The sequence below is a fragment of the Salminus brasiliensis genome, chromosome 10 (assembly GCF_030463535.1).
Source record: "Salminus brasiliensis chromosome 10, fSalBra1.hap2, whole genome shotgun sequence".
NCBI classification, from domain to species: domain Eukaryota; kingdom Metazoa; phylum Chordata; class Actinopteri; order Characiformes; family Bryconidae; genus Salminus; species Salminus brasiliensis.
Window position 1 is genome coordinate 37,849,644 of NC_132887.1, and position 22,157 is coordinate 37,871,800.

Here is a 22,157-nt window from a genome sequence, read left to right on the forward strand (position 1 = left end):
GCTTGGCTTTGGCCATTAATAACACAGATGGGCTCTTTATTCAGTCAAAGAGTTTAGATATTATAATACAAACCAAAACGTAGGCTGGGCCGCTCGCCAGGCACAGGTCAATGAACTGCTAAAGGAGATGTGGAGTAATTTAAATGTGTTTATAGCAGGGAGTGAGAATCAGATTGTGAATGTAAACCTATAGGAGGGCAAGGAAGAGTCCACTGAAACGATCCCTTTATTGTAGCCATTGCAGCACATCCACAGGCCACAGTACACGGTAAAAAGAATTGCCAAACGCGGTGAAGAGCAGTCAAACTGGGTTGCGGAGACAAAGCTATGGTCACTATAGCGATAATCCAAAATTAGATGGACCACTAGATGGTCCCACAATGCAAATCCAGATTTGACTTGCTATATGTACTGCACTACGCAACACCCTTAATACAGCACTAAGCAAACCGCGCATCCTTCATGTGTGCCTTTATTCAGTTTTGCTTTGTGTACAAGGATGAACAGTCAGACCGTACAAAGCAGCTTTCTCCTCATTCGTAGATAAAGGTAGAATCACCAGAACTCAAAACACGTACAGCTTTCAGGAGGCCCTCTCCCATGGCTTTTAGGAAAAATGTCAATAAAACAAGCTATAAAACTCGGGTGGTAATGTGCCTTCATTCTCTGCTCCCATGCCTGTCTCTCTCTGACACACACACTCCTATATATATATATATATATATATATATATATATATATATATATATATATATATACACACACACACACACACACACACACATCTCTGAAAGGCTTTGAGAAACCCTGCCCAGGTCAGTTGGATGGCCAACTTCCTTCTGAATAAATACTCCCTAAAGCCAGGTCTCTGTCCCCACAGTGATGCTGAGACCAGTCGTGGGTGCGTTTGAGTAATGGCAGATTTGGTGCATATGCTGTCCTGTAACTTGGTAGTAAATAAAGGCTGTAGAATAACCAGCAATAAAGGATTCCTGGAAATTCTGTAAAGTCAGAGTCTAGGGGAGAGGTGTGGGAATGGTTAAGCTCACAATCTAAACAAAATAAATCACTTTATTAGTATTTATTTGAATTTTAGTGATTTGTCATGCAAACAGACTCTCGCAGACTCTCTTCAAACGGGACCAGATATTCATATCCGGACGGGCACAAGTATCTGCATTGCTCAAACACCCACCCATTTCCTGTCTCCAGCTCCACGCCAGAAACCGTGCATAACCAGGAGCGTTTAGCCGTTCTTATTGGTCCGCAGTAGCCCTCGCTTTATGTAGAACGACACAGTCATTGCCAAAGCGGTCGGCGGGCGGTAGTCACAGCGACGTCAGGCATCTACTGAGGGTGTCCGAGGACAGTTTGGCATCGCGGGCAGAGACATTCAGGGACGTCCGACGTGTAGCGGCGACACCGAGGACAGCGGGAGAGGGAGATGGGCACCGCTGCTATTGTATATGCGGCGTCTTCACGGATTACGCCACCTACAGGATAGACAGGGAAAAGGCATGTAGGAGACATTGTCTTGATCCTGATACAGGAGGAGTTGTTTTGTTATTAAAGGCCTAAAACTTCTTAATTATAGTAATAATAAAAATTGTATTAGGTATTGTAGTTTACTTTATTACATTATTTTATTACATATGGAGTTACATTTCTCGTAAGCAAAATCGTGATTATAAAAAAAGGTAATTGACAAAGCAGTTATTTTCTCCTAAGAACAAGATGTTTTCAAATCAACAAATTGTTTTTTGTTTTTTAATCATATTATATTATTATTATTATCATAATATTATTTAATCATAATAATGGGATGTTTTTCTGAATGTATTAACAGTTTTTTTTTTCTCTGCAGCAGTCCTGTAATTCTATAATTAAAGCAACACTATGGAAAATTGACATTTCTTGCTCCTGGGCTCCCCCTATAGTCTGGAAGTGTAATTCACGCTTTAAGCCACAACTTAAAGGTGACAGATACAGAACAATCGCAGTGGAGCATCAACATGATGTTGATCATGAACTATGTTACATAGTGTTGCTTTAACGAAACACCCATTTTTTTTAGGTAGCTGTAATTTATCATTTGTCTCAGTAGCAGTTTAGGGTTCAGTGCCTTACCTTCCAGGTTGATGAGGAAGCTCCCGCTGTTGGTGATGGCATCAGCCGGCAGGTCACGGGGCAGAGCGCTGGTCAGTGTGGTGCGAGACGCCATCATCAACTCCGTCAGCTGAGAGGAGGTGGAGGTGGGCTCCTCTTGCAGAGACTGACGGGAGGAGGGGTGAAAATAAGTGGGACGGAAGCTCTGAATTTGACCATTTGGCTACATTGTAAGCTGTATTTTAAGCCATATCATTAAAACCACCGGCAACTGAGATGAATAACATTGGGTCGGAACATCTTCAGAACGGCTGGTCTTGTGGGGGTGTTCCCAGTATGCACTATGTGGTCAGTACCTAATAAATAAATAAAAGAAAAGGACTCCAAGGAAGGAAGGACAGCCGTGGACCAGCGACAGGGCTTCCCAAGACTCATTAATGTGATCCACGGAGGCTCCACTGCACAACTTACAGAGCTTAAAGCTTAAGATCTACTGCTAACGTCTTGGTTCTAGATACCACAAGACACCTTCAGAGGTCTTGTAGAGTCTATGCCTCGACTGCTCAGAGCACATTATTAGGCAGGTGGTTTTAATGTTATGGCTGATCAGTGTGCTACTTTCAGTTTTACCTCCATGAGCTCAAAAAGAAGGCCAGGCTCGATGGCGATGGTGAGGTCGTACTCTACTGCGTTGCGTCCTGGGATGGAGGACAGGAACGAGTCTCTGATGGCACACGCCCCCTCCACTGCCTCCTCCAATCCTGGCCTCCGCCACACAGAGCTGCTTTTAATCCAACCACTCCGGAACAGAGTCTCACCTTCTACAGAACGACAGAGAGAGATGCAGCTGAGCAGCATCCAGTTACAGACCGTACCTCATCTGTCAATGGCCAAGTATGGTCCACTCCCCAAATATCATTTGGTCAACAGTGGCTGTATGGCCAGTAACTGACCAATGATGAATGGGGGTAGATCTGTCTATGTTATTATGGACCTATGGTTACTAATAGGCTAAACGTATGCGTGTGTATGAGTGCGAACCATCGTGTCCAGGGGCATGCTGGTACACCTCCTCCGCCAGGTGAGGCAGGATGGGGGCGATGGACCGCGTAACACCGTCCAGAATCTCCTCTAGAACCGTCTGGCATGACCTCCTGCCCAGAGAGTTCTCAGGATCGCAGTACAGCCTGGCAGAGACATTTAGACCAGGCAATTTAGATCCTGACATGACATGTATAGCCATGTGAAAAAATTAGGACGCCCCATAAAAATCACATTCGGAGTTAAGAGGCTGTTAAGACGGGTCGAGCATGTCAGCATGCTCATACAGGCATTGTTACTATGGCAACCAGCGTGGATTTACCTATAAACCAATTGGGTTCAGGTTCTGACTGTATAGTGTGAGGTAGACGAAGTTCTGCTCACCTGTCTTTGATGATGCTGAAGTAAAAGTTGGACAGGTCTCTGGTGATGAAGGCCTGGAGAAGGCGGATCACTCGTCCACAGTCGAACTCGTTATAGGCATCGGTTACCTAACACACACACACTTATATAGTTTGGGCTAGGTCTGGGTATTACATGTTAATATGATAAAAAAATGCCTTAAGTGTCGTAACTACACTATATGGACAAAAGTATTGGGACACCATCTCGCTCGCTTATTCATTTATCCTGTAACCCTTTGTTGAAATAGCAATCTCCACTGGCTCTAAGGCTTTCTACGAGATTTTGGAGCATTGCTGTGAGAATTTCACTGCATTCATTGACTCGGTGGTCAGGATGTTGGATGATCACCACCCCACTTCGTCTCCAGCTCATCCCAAAAGTACCAGAGCACCACCATCCATCATTCCAGAGAACACAGTTCTTACACTGCTCCACATCTTAATGCTGCTGGGAGGCTTTTTTTACCCCTCTAGCCCACGCCTGGCATTAGGCAGCATGGTGCCAATAGGTTCATGTTAAGAATAGGGCTGCTCCAGACAGTCCTATTGTATTGGCAGTACTTCTCAACAAGGCCTAGACAGGCTATGTGTGTGTGTGTGTGCGTGTGTGCGCATATCATGGGCAGGACCTTAATGCTGTACTCCCGGAGCAGGTGCAGCAGGTACTGGTCTACGTAGAGCATGTCTTTGGAGTCCACAGCCTGAGTACGAGGATCGAAACCCTGCAGGTTCCCCAGCAAGAACTTCAGAGTGTTCCTCAGCTGCAGAAAGCCAGAGAGAGAGAGGGGGGGGGCGGGGCTTGTGAGAAACCTGTTTCCAACAACACTCATGTAAACATCACCAGATGTGATGTGGAGCTGGAGCATCCTGGAGCGTCAGACCTTGTTAATGTTCTCCCTGGATGAGTTCAGGGCTTTGGGGCCGATCTGGACCTCGGAGAACACATTGGACTCTGCAACCCACCACCTCAAGACATCCGCACCATAAGCGGGGGAGGCTGTTTTATCCTGAGAGAGAGAGAGAGAGAGACATAGGGATAAACTACATGGGTAGACGGAGACAGAGGTGGATGGGATATGTGAATGATGGATGGACAGGATGAGTTTTGGCTCTACCGTTCCACCGTTGATGACCACATCAGGGTCCACCACGTTGCCAAGAGACTTGGACATCTTCTCTCCTTTCTCACTAAGCGTGAAGCCATGGACCACCAGAGCCCTGAAGCACACCCATAAGAGAGGTGAGTGAGTAAATGTGTGGAAGAGTCTCTAAGAGTCTATATGATTTCTACAAGTACACAGCTACGAGATATACACTCTATGGACAAAAGTATTGGGACACACCTCGTGTATAAAATCAAGCACCTAGCCATGCAGTCTGCCTGATGGTTGGTGTGGCACAAAGGTTACTTGTACCACTACTTATCAGTGACCTACTACACCTTGGGAGGGGGGGGGGGGGGACTGAGGTTAAGAGTCTTTGGGCAAGACCTCCTCTAACACTACACTGAACCAAGTCCCTCTGGATAAGAGTGTCAGCTAAATGCCATGAAGGTAAAGGTAAAGAACACACATCCCAGAATTCCAGTGTGGTACTGTACTAGGATGCTACCATTGCAAGAAAATTTCCACAGCAACTCTGGGACTACTGCAGAGTCACTGAGTTCCACAGCCACTGTTAGAGCTGCAAATGGGGACCAACTCCATATTAATACTAATGGATCCATAATGGAATGTCAAAGGCACCTGTGGATGTCCCAATACTTTTGTCCCTATAGTATACTAGCACATAATTAATTGCTTGGTGTGTTTGCCTGGTCGCAGAATCGAACCCCAGTCTGCCAGGCTTTGTTGTTACCCACTACAGCACAGTGTCTGTTAGTGTCCCGTCCATGAAGTTTGAAAACTGACCAACTGAAGCCCCACCCCACACTGTCTTCTATTGGCTGGGGCATAAGAATGCTAGCAATGCACTGGTGTCCGCTGTCCAGCACGTCGTTCTCGTTTAAATATATGGTATGTGGTGGCTGTGAACGGCTCACAGATGCAGACTCACTTGTAGGGGGCTTTGTTGCGCACAGCCACGCTGGTCAGCAGAGACGACTGGAACCAGCCACCAATCTGATCCTTCCCTTCCACGTAGACATCTGCACGCGGGTCAGCCTCTGAGAGGGCGAGAGAGGACGGAGAGAGGTTGACAGAGTTAGTGTGCTAATAGCTGAGTGCTGTAAGCTGTTTTTCCTCATTTCCTTGCCAGAACCAGAATCAGAATCAGCCTGAGGAAAAACTGGACAGCGCTGCCCGTGTAGATCTGCAGTCAGACAGACAGACAGACACTCATCATTACAAAGCCCTTACGACCAAGCATGACCAAGAACAGCTGCTTCCTCCCAAGAATAGGAAGCGTGGAAAACTCTCAAGTGTTAACAGCTGGGGAAGATACACTGTAAAGGTGCACCGACCCGCTTGGAAGAACCATGAAGCGACTACTATTAGTGACAGGTCAGCTAGCGCTGGACGATGACCATAGCTCAAGTCCTTAATGACCATCTCACTCATTTCCAATGCGTCAGATTTTCCTAACGCTGTCTGGTAGTGATCTAAATCAGGAGCCTTCAAATCCGGACCTCGAATCCGGTCCCCAGTCCTGGATTTGGTACTGGCTGGAAGTTGAGTAGTGTCACATCCACCAAGGACTCCTAAGCCCAGTGTCCCAATACTTTTGTCCATAGTGTTTTTGTTTTTAACAATAAATAGCCAAATGAAATGCTATTGCAATATCACAGATGTATCGCCCAGCTCTGCTGACAACTGTTGACCACCTCCCTTACAGTTGCCTCTCACATGCTTCCTGCATGCAGAGAGGTCAGGAGAAGAAAGGTCAAAGGAGGTGAATTAGTGGACAGATCAGTCACAACAGAGGGAGTTTCGGAGATTATCGCTTTTTTGCCATATGGACAACCTTGTACTGTGGCACTGGATCGGCCGAACCACCCTCGTTTGGTCTTTGTGGACGAGGCTTCTTCCTCTCCCGCTGAGGAGACAAATACACACAGCTCTTTTTGAATAAGATGAATATATGCACTAACTGGCCACTATATCGGAAACCCCAACCCTCTAGCCAGTGAGACTGTAGCTGTCATCTGCTGGTTGTGGTACCAGTGCCGTTATCAAGTCGAGAACGGTCCACCACCCAAATAATATCTGAAGAACAGCTGACCTGTGGTCAGAAACTGACCTGTGGTGAATTTCTTAGAGGCAGTCTGTACCTACACTGTATACCTCATAGTAGAACATGGTAGGACAAGTGCAAGGAATTAGGACAAAGTTGACCCACCCTGTAGTACAGCAGCCCAGGACGTCCCACTGTCAAACCAGATGTCCAGAACATCCTCCCCTCGCTCATAATCGGTCACTGCACCTGCTTTGCTCTGAAACACACACACACACACATTTCAAATACATTACACGTCTAAAAGTTTGCGGACACTCCTTCAAATGAATACATTCAGCTACTTTAAGTTGCACCAATTGCTGACACAGATGTGCAGATGCACACACACACACCCACACATAAACAGCTTGCCTAGTCCCTGTAGAAAAGCACTGCCTATAGAATAAATAGGACTCTCCATGTCTTATGCCTAATGCCAGGTGTGGGCTAGATGGGTATACTGCCCCCCGCATTGAGCTGTGTTCTCTGGATGGTATACTTTTGGGATGAGTTCAAGTGGTGATCATTCAACACCCTGACCTCAATAATAACACTCTTGTCGCTGAAAGCAATCAAATCCTCACAGCAATGCTCCTCCTCCAAAATCTAGTAGAAAGCCGCCTTCTTCCCTGGACAGTAGAGACCGTTACTCCTACAAAAGCAGGATCTCTTTTTTTTTTTTTAAATATCCTTTATGGTTTCAGAAACAATGAATGAGCAGGTGTCCCAATACTTTTGTCCATTAATTTGTAAGTATTTTTCTTATTTACCCATTTCCTAAAGACGTTCACTTCAGTTCAGATTTATGTGTGATGCTATGTACAACAGATTCTGTCCCAGAGCAGGGGGGGCTAGACCCTGATGGGCATCAACAAAAGGGCAAAGCTAAAGAGCTATAAACTCTGAGAAGAACCTAGGAGAGGAACCAAGACCTAATAGCCCAGGGAAGAAACAGTAGGTAGGTTTCTATCAACACATGATACACATTATAAGCAATTTATTAATTTATTCATAAATTATTAATAATTAATCCTAATGAAGAAATTGCTGAGAATTATGTTGGGGTCCCACAGGGTTCAGTTTTAGGGCTTGTAAAACTGTCGCTAGTTGTGGCAGTAATGCTGGGGGCTCCACAGGACACTCACATTAACACCCTCACGACTCTCCAGGCTGCTTACCTTCTTGAGCACGTCTGGGGGAAGCAGTGCTTCTATAGGCTCCTCCCACCAGCTGTTGCTTCCTTTCTCCGCAAACACTTTCGCTATGTGAGCCACCGTGTGCCTGTCGCGAAAGAAATGACAAGCACATATCCATTCAATCATTCAGTTCAGTTCATTAAGTCAAAACATTAGAAAGTAAGTACATATGTCCAAATGTTTGTGGACACACCTTCTAACGAATGCACTCAGCTACTTGAAGTCTAGTAGAAAGCCTTTTCTCTGGACAGTAGAGATAGTTGCCCCAACAAAAGCAGGATCAACCAGCACTTTCTAATACCCTTGATTTTAGAACAACCAATGAAGGAGAAGGAGGTGTCCCAATACTTTTGTCCATATTGTGTAGTTGGTATCTTCTGAGCTTCTGAGTTAGTTCTAGAGTCGGTTCCAGATTTCTTCTGGACTCCCCCTAAACATTTTTCGGGTTTGTTCAGATCCACCACCTGATCACACTAAAATTCTGCTTGGTTAAAGGAGTTTGTGTACTAGGTTGCTAGAGTGGTTGCTAAGGCATTTCAGGTGTCTTGTTATTGTTTACCAGCTGGTTGCCGTCATATTTCAGGTGCTTTGGGTGATTAGGCTTATTAATTTAAACATGGTTGTTTATGTTGTTTGTTGGTGGCTGCTATGGTATTTCAGGTGGTTGCTAAGGTGTTCCAAGTGATTGCTAGAAAGTTACAATGGTAGCCCAGGCTGTTGCTATGATGTCTCAGGTAGATGCTACGGTGTTGCCAAGTTGTTCATTATGACGTAAATAGTACTGTATACAGTTCTGTGCAGGTGTGGTGTGTGTGTGAAGTACTTGTTTATGAGGGGCTCTCCCGTCTGTTTGTGATAGAAGACTGGTATAGGAACCCCCCAGCTTCTCTGGCGGGAGATGCACCAGTACGTCCGTCTGTCCAGCATGGCTAAGAGACTGGCCCTTGCCGACTCTGGCATGACCCGGACCTTCTGCAGCACTTCCTGTTCACAAAACAGGCTGAATAAACACAGGTCCTCAACAGCCATTAGCATCCATGCCTTATTAGCAACATTAGCATGTGTGGAGTCACCTTGGCCTTGTCTTTGAGACTGGCTGTGTTGATGAACCACTGCTTGCTGGCTCGAATCACCACCGGCTTCTTACTCCGCCAGTCGTACGGGTAACTGTGCACACACTCCTCCTCTTTCACCAACGCACCAGCGGCCCGCAGCATAGAGATTACTGATACACACACACACACACACACACACACACACCACATTAATAGAAAATCCTACCCTGCCTTAGCAGCTGCTATTCTACATCAGCCATAGCTCCGCCCCCACAGCTCCAACCTGTAAAAGTGCCTTCCTCAAGTACAGACTGCCCCTGGAGGTCAGCTCCAGCCAGCTCCGTAAACCTCCCCTCTTCATCCACCATACACTCCTGCAGCGAGGGGGCGAGAAAGTACAGGACAGGGGAGAAGGGTCAGGACATTTGGCAGCCAGGTGTATTGTGAATTCCAAGCGGTCAGTCGTGGTTTGTGCGTGACGCACCACAGGCAGTTGGAAGTGAGAGGCCACGCTGTAGTCTTCCATGCCGTGTGCGGGAGCAGTGTGGACCAATCCGGTTCCTTTGCCCATGGTAACATGACTAGCCGGCAACAGTGGCACCTCTTTCCCAGAGATGGTGGGATGCTGGCAGACTCCGCCCTCCAGATCCGAGCCTAGAGAGTACATTATACTGTATACCGTCACTGAATAATGTATACCCCATTATTATATACTGATAAATGACCTAGGGTTTATATACTGTACATTATACTGTATACCAAGACTGAATAATGTATACCCCATTATTATATACTGATAAATGACCTAGGGTTCATATACTGTACATTATACTGTATACCAAGACTGAATAATGTATACCCCATTATTATATACTGATAAATGACCTAGGGTTTATATACTGTACATTATACTGTATACCAAGACTGAATAATGTATACCCCATTATTATATACTGATAAATGACCTAGGGTTCATATACTGTACATTATACTGTATACCAAGATTGAACAATGTATACCCCATTATTATATACTGATAAATTACCTAGGGTTCATATACTGTACATTATACTGTATACCAAGATTGAACAATGTATACCCCATTATTATATACTGATAAATTACCTAGGGTTCATATACTGTACATTTTACTGTATACTAAGGGTGAATAATGTATACTCTATTGCTTACTATACTGTATATCAGGACAGTAATATATACCCTATTAACAGAGACTGTATAATGAATCATGGTTAGTATACTGTACATTATACTGTATACCCCCTTAGTCCGTCTCTTTGAAGAAAATGTGAGCCAGTGGTGATGAGGAATACCTATGAAAGTGGCCAGGCTCTGCAGGTCAGTGCCAAGTGCAGAGGTCAGACTGGCAATGCGCTCTGTGGCCACTAGGAGGTGCTGCCCATTATCTGCTCTCTTCACCAAAGAGTACCTGTTCAAGATACAAACCGCAATTACCGCAATGTTCCTTATTTTCCCAGCTGACCCCAAACTGTGGTCTACCCAGCCACATCAGCAATGTTCAGTGGGATGGGGCACAGTGGGTCTGGAGCACTAATACAGTTTGGGAACCACTGACTGTCTGACACGAGGCCACAAGTCAGTCCAGGTTTCTGTGTCTGGTGAACTCACTGGGCTTTGGGCATGAAGCAGACGGCCTGGTTCGCTGGTATGGTCCATGGCTGTGTCGTCCAAACCAGTACAGACACTTTATCAGGCGCTTCTGCAAGAGACAAATCCACACGTAGGTTAAAGGGATGAGGGGACGGAGGAGAGAAGCCAGACTGAGAGGCAGTAGGCCGTACCCAAGCTTGCTGCTAGTTTAGATGGTGGGGTGGCCAGTGGGAAAGTAGCGTACACGGCCTTGCTCACATGCTCAGGGTTGTACTCCAGCTCAGCCTCTGCCAGTGCCGTCCTAGACACAGAGAAATCACCATAGATTACAATTACCAATTACAATTACCAATTACAATTCTATAGATTTCAGCAATTCTAATTTTTGTTTTAAAAAATTATATTAAAATATAATAAAAAATAATATATGTAATACAATGTCTTTTAAGTCATCATTATAAATAAATTCTATTAAACAGAATTGTATTTACTTAAAAATAAGTTATAATAATATTAATATGATGATTATTATTCATAATAATAATAATTACTTTATTCTTCAAGTTATTCAGTAAATATAATTTCTATAACAAGTATAATAATATCAAATGATAGAATAATGACTTAAGATTGTACATTATTATTTTAAGTAAAATAGAATAAACAAAATTAATTATTATTATTATTATACATGTAAATACAAATTACATTAAAACTAATATCCAAATTAAAATAATCCTGCTTTTGTTGGAGTAACTGTCTCTACTCTCAAGGAAAAAAGTCTTTACTAGATTCTGGAACATTGCTGTGACAATCTGATTGCATTCACCGACAGGAGTTGATCACCATCCCACCTCAACCTGAACTCCTCCCAAAAGTACTGGATGGAGCTCCACCATCCATCATTCCTGAAAACACAGTTCTTCCACTGCTCCACAGCTCAATGCTGCTGGGGGGGCTTTATGCCCCTCTACTAGCCCACTCCTGGCTTTAGGTAGCAAGGTGCCCATAGGTTCATGTTAATCTCCTCCAGAGAGTCCTAATCTATTGGCTGTACTTCTCTACAGCTGTGAGTTTGTGTGCATTTGCACATCTGTGTCAGCAATGGGTACAACTTGAAGTAAATGAATGAATTCATTGGAAGGGGTGTCCACACACATGCACGAGCTAGGAAACTTCAAACCTCTCTATTTCAATTCAGCGAGGACGTTTCCCTTTCCATTTTACAGTGTACCTGGTTGAGGGCGACCAGAAGACTGGCTTGTAGTCCTGATAAATCAAACCCTGAAAAGGTCAAACAGAGTAATGTAATTTATTAATATTCATATTAATAATAATAATAATAATAATAAAAAGACAATACAGTAGTGTAAGTATTCTGCCGTTGTGACACAAAAACCTTGTATGCTTTACATTATACTGTATCCCAAGACTGAATAATGTATACCCCATTATTATATACTGAATAATGACCTAGGGTTCATAAACTGTATATTATATTGTATACCAAGACAGAATAATGTATACCCTTATTATTATACACTGAATATGACCTAGGGTTCATATACTGTATATTATACTGTATACCAAGACTGCATAATGTATACCCTTATTATTATACACTGAATATGACCTAGGGTTCATAAACTGTACATTATACTGTATACCAAGACAGAATAATGTATACCCTTATTATTATACACTGAATATGACCTAGGGTTCATATACTGTACATTATACTGTATACCAAGACTGAATAATGTATACCCTTATTATTATACACTGAATATGACCTAGGGTTCATATACTGTATATTATACTGTATACCAAGACTGCATAATGTATACCCTTATTATTATACACTGAATAATGACCTAGGGTTCATAAACTGTATATTATATTGTATACCAAGACAGAATAATGTATACCCTTATTATTATAGACTGATAATGACCTAGGGTTCATATACTGTATATTATACTGTATACCAAGACTGCATAATGTATACCCTTATTATTATACACTGAATATGACCTAGGGTTCATATACTGTATATTATACTGTATACCAAGACTGCATAATGTATACCCTTATTATTATACACTGAATATGACCTAGGGTTCATAAACTGTACGTTATACTGTATACCAAGACTGAATAATGTATACTCTTATTATTATACACTGAATATGACCTAGGGTTCATATACTGTACATTATACTGTATACCAAGACTGAATAATGTATACCCTTATTATTATACACTGAATATGACCTAGGGTTCATATACTGTATATTATACTGTATACCAAGACTGCATAATGTATACCCTTATTATTATACACTGAATAATGACCTAGGGTTCATAAACTGTATATTATATTGTATACCAAGACAGAATAATGTATACCCTTATTATTATAGACTGATAATGACCTAGGGTTCATAAACTGTATATTATATTGTATACCAAGACTGAATAATGTATACCCTTATTATTATACACTGAATATGACCTAGGGTTCATATACTGTATATTATACTGTATACCAAGACTGCATAATGTATACCCTTATTATTATACACTGAATATGACCTAGGGTTCATATACTGTATATTATACTGTATACCAAGACTGCATAATGTATACCCTTATTATTATACACTGAATAATGACCTAGGGTTCATATACTGTATATTATACTGTATACCAAGACTGCATAATGTATACCCTTATTATTATACACTGAATAATGACCTAGAGTTCATATACTGTATATTATACTGTATACCAAGACTGAATAATGTATACCCTTATTATTATACACTGAATAATGACCTAGGGTTCATAAACTGTACATTATACTGTATACCAAGACTGAATAATGTATACCCTTATTATTATACACTGAATATGACCTAGGGTTCATATACTGTATATTATACTGTATACCAAGACTGCATAATGTATACCCTTATTATTATACACTGAATAATGACCTAGAGTTCATATACTGTATATTATACTGTATACCAAGACTGAATAATGTATACCCTTATTATTATACACTGAATAATGACCTAGGGTTCATAAACTGTACATTATACTGTATACCAAGACTGAATAATGTATACCCTTATTATTATACACTGAATATGACCTAGGGTTCATATACTGTATATTATACTGTATACCAAGACTGCATAATGTATACCCTTATTATTATACACTGAATAATGACCTAGGGTTCATAAACTGTACATTATACTGTATACCAAGACTGCATAATGTATACCCTTATTATTATACACTGAATAATGACCTAGGGTTCATATACTGTACATTCTGAACAGGCTAATGCTGCTAATACGCTCCTTCAGGGTAGGCTGCAGGGTATTTTACCTTGCTGTGCATGTCCTCGAAGACCCGCAGCTGCGCGGCCTCGTACTGCCCGTTAAAGGTGTAGTAACAGTTCTCCCAGTCGGCCATCACACCCCAGCGCTGGAATGCTGCCCGCTGGCGTGCTATTGCAGCCTCGGCAAACTCCCGCGCTACACACAATCACCAATACACACACACACACACACAATCACCAATACATAGACACAAACAAAGCATTGGATAAGAGAAAAGTGCATGTGAGGATAATATGATCTACATTAATCATGTGTATGTAATTTATATATATATATATACATACATAAATCTGCTAATTATATGTATTATAGGTACTGAGGTCACTCTCCTGACCTTTCTGTCTGATCTGGAGAGGGGTCAGGTCTTTGGTCTGCAGCTCCCCCAGTGCCTTCAGCTCGATGGGCAGCCCGTGGCAGTCCCAGCCAGGGACGTAGTGCACCTTCCTGCCTCTCAGCATTTCAAACCGATTGTGGACATCCTTCAGGATCTGCAGATACAGAGCACTGTTTATAACACTGTTATAGAGGGTTTAGAAGATATATATAACAATCCTTTAATAACACTGGTCATTGGTCTTGAGATCAGACTCGCTGTCCGGTTTCATTAGAAAAGCTGTTGGCTCTGCAGTCTGCAGTCGCCGTTACCTTGTTGAGAGCGTGACCGACGTGAGCGTCTCCGTTGGCGTAGGGAGGCCCGTCGTGGAGGCAGAACTCCTTCTTAGCCTTTCTCTCTCTCTGCCAGCTGTACAGCTGCTCGAACCCGCAGTCCTGTTCAGAATCAGCACCCATCAGACCTTCAGCAGCCCAAACACAACCCAGCACACTCTCTCCTCTTCCTCACGACTCCTCACGCTCTTCCTCACGACTCCTCACACTCTTCCTCTCATGACTCCTCACGCTCTTCCTCCTGACTCCTCACACTCTTCCTCTCAATACTCCTCACACTCTTCCTCTCAATACTCTTCCTCTTGACTCCTCACTCTTCCTCTCAATACTCCTCACACTCTTCCTCTCATGACTCCTCACACTCTTCCTCCTGACTCCTCACTCTTCCTCTCAATACTCCTCACACTCTTCCTCTCAATACTCCTCACACTCTTCCTCTCAATACTCTTCCTCTTGAGTCCTCACACTTCCTCTCAATACTCCTCACACTTCCTCTCAATACTCCTCACACTCTTCCTCCTGACTCCTCACACTCTTCCTCTCAATACTCCTCACACTTCCTCTCAATACTCCTCACTCTTCCTCTCAATACTCCTCACACTCTTCCTCCTGACTCCTCACACTCTTCCTCTCATGACTCCTCACACTCTTCCTCTCACGACTCCTCATGCTCTTCCCCTCATGACTCCTCACTCTTCCTCATGACTCCTCACGCTCTTCCTCTCATGACTCCTCACTCTTCCTCATGACTCCTCACGCTCTTCCCCTCATGACTCCTCACTCTTCCTCATGACTCCTCACGCTCTTCCTCTCATGACTCCTCACTCTTCCTCCTGACTCCTCACACTCTTCCTCTCAATACTCCTCACTCTTCCTCCTGACTCCTTACGCTCTTCCTCCTCACTCTTCCTCTCAATACTCCTCACACTCTTCCTCTCAATACTCCTCACACTCTTCCTCTCAGTACTCCTCACACTCTTCCTCTCAATACTCTTCCTCTTGAGTCCTCACACTCTTCCTCTTGACTCCTCACACTTCCTCTCAATACTCCTCACACTCTTCCTCTCAGTACTCCTCACACTCTTCCTCTCAATACTCTTCCTCTTGACTCCTCACACTCTTCCTCATGACTCCTCACTCTTCCTCCTAACTCCTCACTCTTCCTCACACTCTTCCTCTTAAATATTCCTCACACTCTTCCTCTCCTGACTCCTCACACTCTTCCTCTTGACTCCTCACACTCTTCCTCTCCTGACTCCTCATACTCTTCCTCTTACTACTCTCTAATATTTTTCACTCTTCCTCATACCCCCGCCCCCCTCTCCCCTCTCTGTACCCGCTGGATCTGCAGCTCCCGGTCCAGCAGCGTCTGGCCGGACAGCTTCATGGGGAAGAGGGTCCGGGGCAGCAGCACGGAGTGCCGGTGGTTTCCTGGCTGTGCGTCCCCGGCCGCACGAGCCGCGTCCCCGGGCGGAGCGGCAGAGCGGCCGCGGGTCTGGGTGAAGGAGAGAGCGGGCCGGAGCGGTGCCCCTCTCCGGAGAGAGAGCCCGCACCGGGCTACGCCCTCCCCCAGCGCCCGAACGCGACACAGCAGCATGAGGAGGCCGTGTAGTGAAGTCCGGCAGCGCGCGGGGAGACAGCGGAACAGCGGCTTTACCGATCAGTTCACCCGATCAGCACGCGGAGCACGCGGAACTGTTTACCACCACCTCTCCCACACGGAACTGACTGAACGACTCAGCTGTTTCCACCCGGAACATTGCTAACGACGGAGAAGTACGGGGCCCAGCTGGTACCAAAACAGCAGAACGCGGAGCATGAGCTTACCCGCTGGGGGTCGCTGGAGGTCCAGAGATGATCAGCTGAATGGACAGGAGCTGGTCCAGTGTGTCCTGCTGCTCCAGAGCTTTAATGGACATTTTCCTCTATTACAAACATTTGATCTTATGTGTTATTTAATGATTATATGTTATTATATATGCTATTATTATTATTAATATTAATAATATTAATAATAATAATAATCTGCCCAGCTTTGTAGCCCCCAGCCTCACTGCCCTGCAGGTCTGCCCTGCCCTGCCCTGCTCTGCTTTTGCTGGTAGCTGGTTTCAGACGGTCAAAGCTAGTGGTCTTTGATGGTCAAGGTGGTTGAATAGCTGGTCATACCCTGCTGGACTGTCAGCATGACGAACCTACTGGCCACACTGGTGGATCGGGGTGATCATGCTGGTCATGTTGATTAACCAGCTTGATTATGGTTCATGGTCATGCAGGGTCGGCCAGCTAAACCATCAAATGCTGGGCAAGAGCTGCTGGTTTGAGTCCCAGTCACCTCGTTGAGAGCCTGACCAACAAAGCTGGCCGTTACACCCAGAAACCATTTGAAAGAAGGGTCAGCTGTGGTCAGCAACAGGCCTTAAACAGTCTGTGGCATCCGAGCCATGATTGATTGTTATGAACAGGCCCAATTAAAAGGCCAAACACCACTACACCACCTCCACCAGCCTGGCCTGTTGAAACATGGCGCTGGCGCCAAATTCTGACCTAACCATATCTGAGATCTCTGAGCCTTCGAGATCGAGATTCGTCAACATCATTCATGTTTCGTCCGGTCCTCCACTGCCCAGCTTTGGTGGGCCTGTGCCTCAGCGCTGCAGCCTCAGCTTTCTGTGCTTGGCTGAAAGAACTGAAGATCTGAGACCCGGTGTGATCTTCGTCTTAGATAATTACATTAATGAGTAGATGTAGGTCTTTTGAGGGCTTAGCGAGTGTATATCATCATTGGGAATGTCTGTGGATGTTCCACCACCCTGACTGCTAGCCCAGCTACAGGCTACAGGCTAATGAATACAATCTAGGCCGAGCAGTTCAGCAATTGCTGAGACGTAAACAAAGGCATTGAGAGCGGTGGTGGAAGGAAGCTGGGGTTGCCATGTCTGCAGCTCGTACTTAGCCATTTTATTTGCTACATATAAATTTACGGCATTTAGCTGGCACCCAGACTGGGAACCAAACCCCCCAAACCCCCCAAACCCCCCACATGGTGCAACAGCTCACTAGCAGGCAGCGGTGTTATCCTCTGCGGCACATCGATCACCAGATCTGCGACATCCTACACTCGTCTGGGAGGTTGTGATGATAAGATCATAAATGAATAAATCTGCCAATATGGAAATATCTTTGGGACTATTTTGGGGCCTCAGATCCCCCTACTTGCACCCCTTTTCCATCAGCTTATCATGGGATATGTGTTTAAATACATGGGCTTGTTTTAGGCGAGGTGCTATTTAGAGTGCATGGGTCCCAAGGTCCTGACTGAGGTCCTGACTGAGGGTCTCACTGAGGTCCTGACTGAGGTCCTGACTGAGGGTCTCACTGAGATCCTGACTGAGCGTCTCACTGAGGTCCTGACTGAGGTCCTGACTGAGGGTCTCACTGAGGTCCTGACTAAGGTCTTCACTGAGGTCCTGACTGAGGGTCTCACTGAGGTCCTGACTAAGGTCTTCACTGAGGTCCTGACTGAGGTCCTGACTGTGGGTCTCACTGAGATCCTGACTGAGGTCTTCACTGAGGTCTTCACTGAGGTCCTGTCTGAGATCCTGTCTGAGATCCTGTCTGAGATCCTGACTGAGGTCCTGACTGAGGGTCTCACTGAGATCCTGACTGAGGTCTTCATTGAGGTCCTGTCTGAGATCCTGTCTGAGATCCTGACTGAGGGTTTCACTGAGATCCTGACTGAGGGTCTCACTGAGGTCCTGTCTGAGATCCTGACTGAGGTCCTGTCTGAGATCCTGTTTGAGGTCCTGTCTGAGGTCCTCACTGAGATCCTGTCTGAGATCCTGTCTGAGGTCCTGTCTGAAGTCCTGTCTGAGATCCTGACTGAGGTCCTGTCTGAGGTCCTGTCTGAGGTCCTGTCTGAGATCCTGTCTGAGGTCCTGTCTGAGATCCTGTCTGAGATCCTGTCTGAGATCCTCACTGAGGTCCTGTCTGAGGGTCTCACTGAGGTCCTATCTGAGGGTCTCACTGCTTGCCCTCATCAGCATCGAGAGGAAGTTTTCTAAAGGGGGCGTGCCAGTCGCGGTGACGTCACGCGGCAATCGCGGGTGAATAAAAGCTGGGGTGTGTGCTGTGAGGTGTTTTGGACTGAGCTACATCCTCAGAGAGAGAGAGAGCAGGCTGCGGTGTGGGTGAAGCACAGGGACCCTGAAGATGACTAAAATACTAACTGCGTTCATTGGAGTGCTTCTGCTAGCCATGCATGTCTCAACACAGGTATGCAGCATCCTGCTAACACTGCCTTTACATAACACGTGTGTGTGTGTGTGTGTATATATATATATATATATATATATATATATATATATATATATATATATATATGTATTTAATACATTTGTAATTTAAATGATGTATTACAAAAATATACCAATATAAAAATAGTATATATAATGCTATAGAGGTGCTATAGATATAGATAGACTTATAGATATAAGGTAAATGCTTTGACAACTGTCCAGTCACATGATACAAAAAGACAAGATACATTAGATCAAATATAAAGCTAGAAAAATGTAAAAGTCTAGAGATATTACATTTAAAATATTTATATATATATATATATATATATATATATATATATATATATATATATTATATTTGAGGCTTGAAGCGTAGGGATGAGGATATAGCGGATATATAAGTGAAGCTGAAGAGTGTAACTGTTGAAAGTGCTGCATGCAAAACATGCGGATAAGGGATAGCTAATTAATTATAAATAATTCTTATTAAAATGATGTATATATATATATATTACTGTTGATTTACTTCATATTTTGCAAAGAAAAAATAAAAAAGATCTATATATATACACTGAAATAATAATCAGTAAATGTGGCAAAAATAACACTATAACTTTTTGTTTACACACATTAAATACATAGTGTTTTATTATGTATGTTTTGAGAAATTCAATTCTGAAAAGAAATAGAAATTGTGTGTAAAATGTAAATTTTATTCACAGTATTCACTTATTTCCACTTAAATTAACAAATTAGCAAATTAACAATCAACAAAATGTGTCAAATAATTATCATACCCGCCCAAACTTTGGGACATGACTGCAGATAGACCATTGAATATACGTTCCAAAACACTGCAAAGTGATGTGTGATGATATATATATATATATATATATATATATATATATATATATATATATATGTATATACAAATATATTTCATTTGTTTTCTAGTTGTAACATTTTGGATGTGGGCTTTGAAATGGAAGTTTCCATATATATATATATATATATATATATATATATATATTTATTTATATATAATAATGCAAAAGTGTGGACACCCTGGTCAAATTTCAAGTAAATAAGTCACATCCTCTACTTAAAAAACACACTTTGGAACATTAAAAAGCGTCAGTGCTATTTAGTAGCTTATTTGAACATATAGCAAAACAAACAAAAAAAACATTAAACGTGGCGTGTGCAAAAGTAATGGCTTTGTTTAATGTAATATTTAAAAAAGAAATAGAAATCGTGTCTAAAATGTGCAGAAAATGTGTTGTGCAAAATGGGCCATTTGACCAGGGGCGCCCAATCTTTTGCACAAGACTGTATATTGACAAAACATTTATACAAAACTTTATTTTATTTATTTAATTCATATTTTATATCAGTTCAGACTTTAAAAACACTTCAAAACCAACTTCCTTGTTTCTCTCCGCACAGCGTGTACGGGAGGGTTAGTACACACGGGTGGGGTCATGGGGAGCGGCCCTGTAGACCTGTTCAACATCTGATTCGGCCTGTTTTTAAGAACTTGCATCCACCACCTTGTTCTGACCCTGTTTGCTGTTTTGTTCTGTCCACTGGGTTTTAGTTCTTCTGTTCCTTCCTTCAGTAACACTTACAGCTTCGTCTCTGACCATCATTTCCTGTTTGTTTCACGCAGGTCAACTCTCAAAACGTAACCAGTTCAGTCTCTGCGCCCACCACAGTCACCAAAGCCCCCAACGCCTCTGCCACCGGGGCTGGCTCTAGGGTGCTGCCCACCGGACTCGTCCTGCTTCTGCCCTTTGGAGTGCTCGGATCAGTCCTTCATGGCCGCTGGTGAGCGCGCGTGGGGGTGGGGGAGGGGTATTGGGTGGAGCGCTGGCCGAACCATGGCGACCAAGACAGACTTTGGAGGCTATCGGTGGCGAAGAGCGTACTTTTCTAAATTCTCGAGAGGCGATGGCGATGGCGGAGGAAAAGAAGCGTTGTGTGGAGGAAAGCTTTCGACTTCTGAATTGTGGCCTACCGTTGCACCGGAATAGTCAACCTGGTCTAACCTCCCGAAGTTGAAGGCCGTGCCGATCGAGGATGTACAAAATTGGGCTCTTTGCGGCGTTTCCTTGCCTGAGAGAACGCCACTGTTTGCGTACAAGCCGCCAAAAATGGAGAATTCTCAGCGAACTGTCATTCGATTCTTTAGAAATTAGCATCGTTCTTTAGAAATTAGCATCAAACTATTGTTCTCCACTTCAAAGAGCTGCACCCCATGTTGTAACTATTAAATCCTTAATGCCATTTTGTTACTATACCAACTCAGTCACTGTTACTATGTGTTCCCCGTTTTTTATGTACGAATTATTAAGGCTATTTTAATTGTCATTGTATACAATAAAATACATATACTCTACCTGTTGACCAAGGCCGTGGTTCTTGATTCCTCCTTTCAGAGCTGATAAGATCAGCGCTAGTTGCTAGTTGTAGCGCGTAAAGCCAACATCCTGCCACTCGCAGGGTGCAGCATGACCGGCCGGCAGCTCCTACCAGGTGTCTCCATGGCTCCACACCTAATTCAACTCACAATGGACTACGCCTAACGGTGCATTGGTGCTACATTAGACACCCTCCTGCTAGGGTTACACGGGACAGATTAACGGGACCAGTGGTGGGTAGAGTGCTCTACGTCTACATTTACACTCCTGGCGTTTGGCCGATGCTTTGTTCCAGAGCGACTAGCCATGTTAGACAGGTAGGAGGATGTAGGGTTAGGAGTCTAGCCCAAGGTCTCTTATTGGTGTAACATGGTGAGTTGGTCTGGCCTGAGGATATTAACCCAGTCTGCTAGAGGAAAGGGGGTGTGGCTACCCACTAGGCTACACCACCGTACCGAGGTCCAGGCATTGTCAAGGTTACAAGCCGTCTTAGGGCTGTCATGACGACCACCATGAAGCTGCTGATTGGAAGTCAAAATAAGAGTTTTTCAAGTAATTACACAGTGCAGTATGCAGCAGCTACAGGGTTCTCATTGGCCAGCAACGATATAAAGGCTGTATCCAACCAGCGTCAGGGTTGCTTTTAGCAATTTCATCGTCACCTCACTTCAGAAAGTGGTGCTTGTTGGAATCAGCCTTTTAATAAATGT

The 22,157-nt window shown here is 43.9% G+C and overlaps 1 protein-coding gene and 1 long non-coding RNA gene across 3 annotated transcripts; one reads left to right on the top strand and one right to left on the bottom strand.

Annotated features, from left to right (window-relative positions):
• Positions 1 to 208: 208 nt before the first annotated feature.
• iars2 (isoleucyl-tRNA synthetase 2, mitochondrial) lies at positions 209 to 16,465 on the bottom strand. 2 transcript variants are annotated; one of them, XM_072690012.1, is made up of 24 exons: positions 16,066 to 16,465; positions 14,709 to 14,831; positions 14,398 to 14,551; positions 14,050 to 14,198; positions 11,882 to 11,931; positions 10,839 to 10,948; positions 10,666 to 10,756; positions 10,350 to 10,465; positions 9,500 to 9,669; positions 9,299 to 9,389; positions 9,034 to 9,185; positions 8,784 to 8,944; positions 7,943 to 8,045; positions 6,888 to 6,981; positions 6,513 to 6,584; positions 5,607 to 5,715; positions 4,667 to 4,769; positions 4,433 to 4,558; positions 4,181 to 4,312; positions 3,532 to 3,638; positions 3,148 to 3,293; positions 2,737 to 2,927; positions 2,128 to 2,272; positions 209 to 1,493 (listed from the first exon to the last, which is right to left on the bottom strand). In XM_072690012.1, exons 1-24 carry the CDS (start codon positions 16,324 to 16,326, stop codon positions 1,348 to 1,350), a joined length of 3,102 nt encoding a protein of 1,033 aa, XP_072546113.1. In that variant the 5' UTR covers positions 16,327 to 16,465; the 3' UTR covers positions 209 to 1,347. The 2 variants fall into 2 exon arrangements, with proteins under 2 accessions (XP_072546113.1, XP_072546114.1); XM_072690013.1 differs by lacking the exon at positions 6,513 to 6,584.
• Positions 16,466 to 18,683: 2,218 nt separating this feature from the next.
• Positions 18,684 to 21,425, top strand: LOC140564876 (uncharacterized). The gene is made up of 2 exons (XR_011980550.1): positions 18,684 to 19,001; positions 20,697 to 21,425. It is a non-coding gene; the product is annotated as an uncharacterized lncRNA (long non-coding RNA).
• Positions 21,426 to 22,157: the final 732 nt, after the last annotated feature.